This window comes from Triticum aestivum, chromosome 4A (assembly GCF_018294505.1).
Source record: "Triticum aestivum cultivar Chinese Spring chromosome 4A, IWGSC CS RefSeq v2.1, whole genome shotgun sequence".
In the NCBI taxonomy this organism is placed as follows: domain Eukaryota; kingdom Viridiplantae; phylum Streptophyta; class Magnoliopsida; order Poales; family Poaceae; genus Triticum; species Triticum aestivum.
This window is the reverse complement of record NC_057803.1, coordinates 471,524,264-471,526,941: the sequence shown is the minus strand read 5'-3', so window position 1 is coordinate 471,526,941 and position 2,678 is coordinate 471,524,264. Positions and strand designations below refer to the sequence as shown.

General features: G+C 49.7%; 1 protein-coding gene across 1 annotated transcript; it reads right to left on the bottom strand.

Moving 5' to 3' along the window:
* Positions 1–419: 419 nt before the first annotated feature.
* On the bottom strand, positions 420–1,575 carry LOC123082094 (protein LURP-one-related 8-like). Its single transcript, XM_044504510.1, has one exon. The coding sequence runs from the start codon at positions 1,476–1,478 to the stop codon at positions 744–746; it is 735 nt and encodes a 244-aa protein (XP_044360445.1). The 5' UTR covers positions 1,479–1,575; the 3' UTR covers positions 420–743.
* Between the last annotated feature and the right edge of the window lie 1,103 nt (positions 1,576–2,678).

Here is a 2,678-nt window from a genome sequence, read left to right as displayed (position 1 = left end):
CTCCGTTTAGGTGTGTAAGTCATCTTACGAAAACCAAATAATCCAAAAATACTTAGGCGCGGTGCATTAACTTCTACCTCATTTCTTGTTTCTTGACATATCAACCAATAAGAGATGTGGGTGTGCATGTTTTTAATGACTTGAGACTATCAAACACGACATGCAGTGATTAGTTCATTGCATGCAATGCTATTAATTAGCAAATAAACATTAAGTTTTCTCATTTTTCCCTCCTTGGTCACGGTGCACAACCTAAAATGACTTATTCACCTATAGACAGAGGGAGTACCTAAACTTTTTGAGGAAATAGTTACTTCATCGTACTAAATCAGCGATAATTAATATGGATCGAAGAGAGTATAATAATGTCTGAAAGCATTTTCATAAGAAATTTACTGAGCAATCTCAAACACCATATAGGTATTCACAAATCCAATTCAACATGTACGTACAAACTAAATCATCAATTTTTTTGCGGGGCAACTAAAACATGCTTGTTGACCCTTCTGATCATGATGCTCTCCTCCCAATGTTCCTCCTTTCTTCTTCGAGGAAATAAAAATGAATTTCTTGTGATCCTAATTCCTTGTGCAAGATTCATTTTTCTTTGCAGGAACTGTGCAAGATTCATTTTTATTTCGTGGCATGGCCCGTGTGCGCTTGTGGTTCTTCCCTTGTGCGCGGCACACTGTATTGTAGATGACAAGTGGGCCCTCAAATATTTCCCCATGCCATCCATCTAACTACATCGACCAGCTCCTCGGCAGCAGTGATCGAGCGGTGGAGCAGCCGGCCCCGGAGCTGCCGAACATCTCGTCGAGGGCCATGACGATCCCCATGGCCAGCGGCGTGCCAAGGCGGCGAGGGTCCGGCACCACCAGCCGGAACACCTCGTCGCCCACCGGCGACTCCTTCCGCCGCACCTCCACCACGGCCTCCCCGCGGGCGTCCCGCACCGCGACGCACCGCCGCGCGTACGACCCCTCCACCACGTACGACTCGCGCAACGCCGGCGTGAGAGGCGTTACGTGCGCGAGCGCTTTCTGCTTGGACGACGACGACGCGTGGGCGTGGCGCAGCAAGCCGGCGTGACAGCGGCGCACGGAGAGGAGCGCCTTCGGGGCGTCGGCTTCGCCGCCGTCGCCGTCGTAGATGACCCAGTGCTCTGCCAGGCTGAGCCTTCTACGCCGCACGGTGAGGAGCGGGACCCCTGCGGCGTCCATGAGGACGACGTCCTCCGCGTGGCGGCGCCTGCGACCGGACGTGCCGTAACAGTCCACGCGGAAGGCGAGGCCGCCGGTGGCGTCGAAGACAGTGAAGCCGTCGCAGTTGAAGAGCAGTGACTTGCGCCACACCGTCAGCGCCGTGGCCTCCGGCGGCGGCTCCTCCTCCTCGGCCCCAGTTCCTACGGGCCGCGAGTGGCCAGCAGCCGGCGCCTCTGGCAGCACCACGACCGCGTCGGGGTGCACCTTTGCCATCTCCTTAATGATGTCCTCTGCCTTCCCTAGCTCGCTCTTACAGGGCGGCGAGGGCCCTGGCTGAGCTGCGGGAGACGGTGGATCGAGCTTCTTTGAGCTAGAGAGGTGGTGGAGGGGTAGGATGGGGGAGACGCGAGGGATTTATACGCGGGGGGGGGGGGGGGGGGGGGGGGGTGAGATGACTGATGAGGGCGCGCGCATACATGTGGATGTGGGCGGTGGTTTCAATTGGCCAGCGTAAGGCTCGTCACAATGGGGAGGAACTTAGGAGTAACATCACGCACTTTAATACAACTTTACTTATGTGACACATATTTAATGAAGAGAGGGGTGCTTGTGGTAACTAGCTAAGTTACCGGAACATCACACACTTCAAAAAACAATGAGTCTATAATCTAATAAATACTCCCTCCGTAAAGAAATATAAGAGCGTTTAGATTACTAAAGTAGTGATCTAAACACTCTTATATTTGTTTACAGAGGGAGTACATCGTTGCATGACACTACATAGATGTTCCTACCCACTATGGAGGTAGTAACATAGTCTAGAAAAGTGTGTAAATTACTAGCTTATGTTCTTGCCTATTGTGATCAGCCTAACTGATTGCTATCCTCAGCGCAGCCACGGACGTGTCCTGTTTCCTACAGGCTCCTTTTTTGCTGGATCATTGGATGCGTGGGGTCTACCTTATGGAAAAGTTGCACGAATCAGCATATACTGTAGTAGAGGACATAATGTTTGGCTTGGATAGCTAGCCACATGTGCAATGGATTTATTTCGGCAAAGGACAAAACCGAAGTTATTCCCAGTAATGCGCAAAGGGTAAATTAAAAAGGGGTGCTATAAGTGAATTTCTATTGCTTACATATATAGCACAAAAAAAAGTCTTCCCGAGTTGATCTTAGTCATAGGATTCGCCTCAGGATTCACTTTTTATTTTCTTCAAATTGTAGGTATATGATTTATTTATTTTTGGGCCGTGCTATGCGTCGGCCCATGGATCCTTTTAGAAGATCCGCCGGTCTACGAGCCGTCCGATCTGACACAGTCTCCTCAAGTGTCGTTGTCATTTTTGCAAAATAAGTCTTTTCGCAACAAAGGTCTCGTTGCAGAATATTTTTTAGATTTTCTTTAAAACAAATCTCTTGTTGCATTTTTTTTGCAATCAATGTCTTGTTGTAGAAAGTCATCCCGTTGCA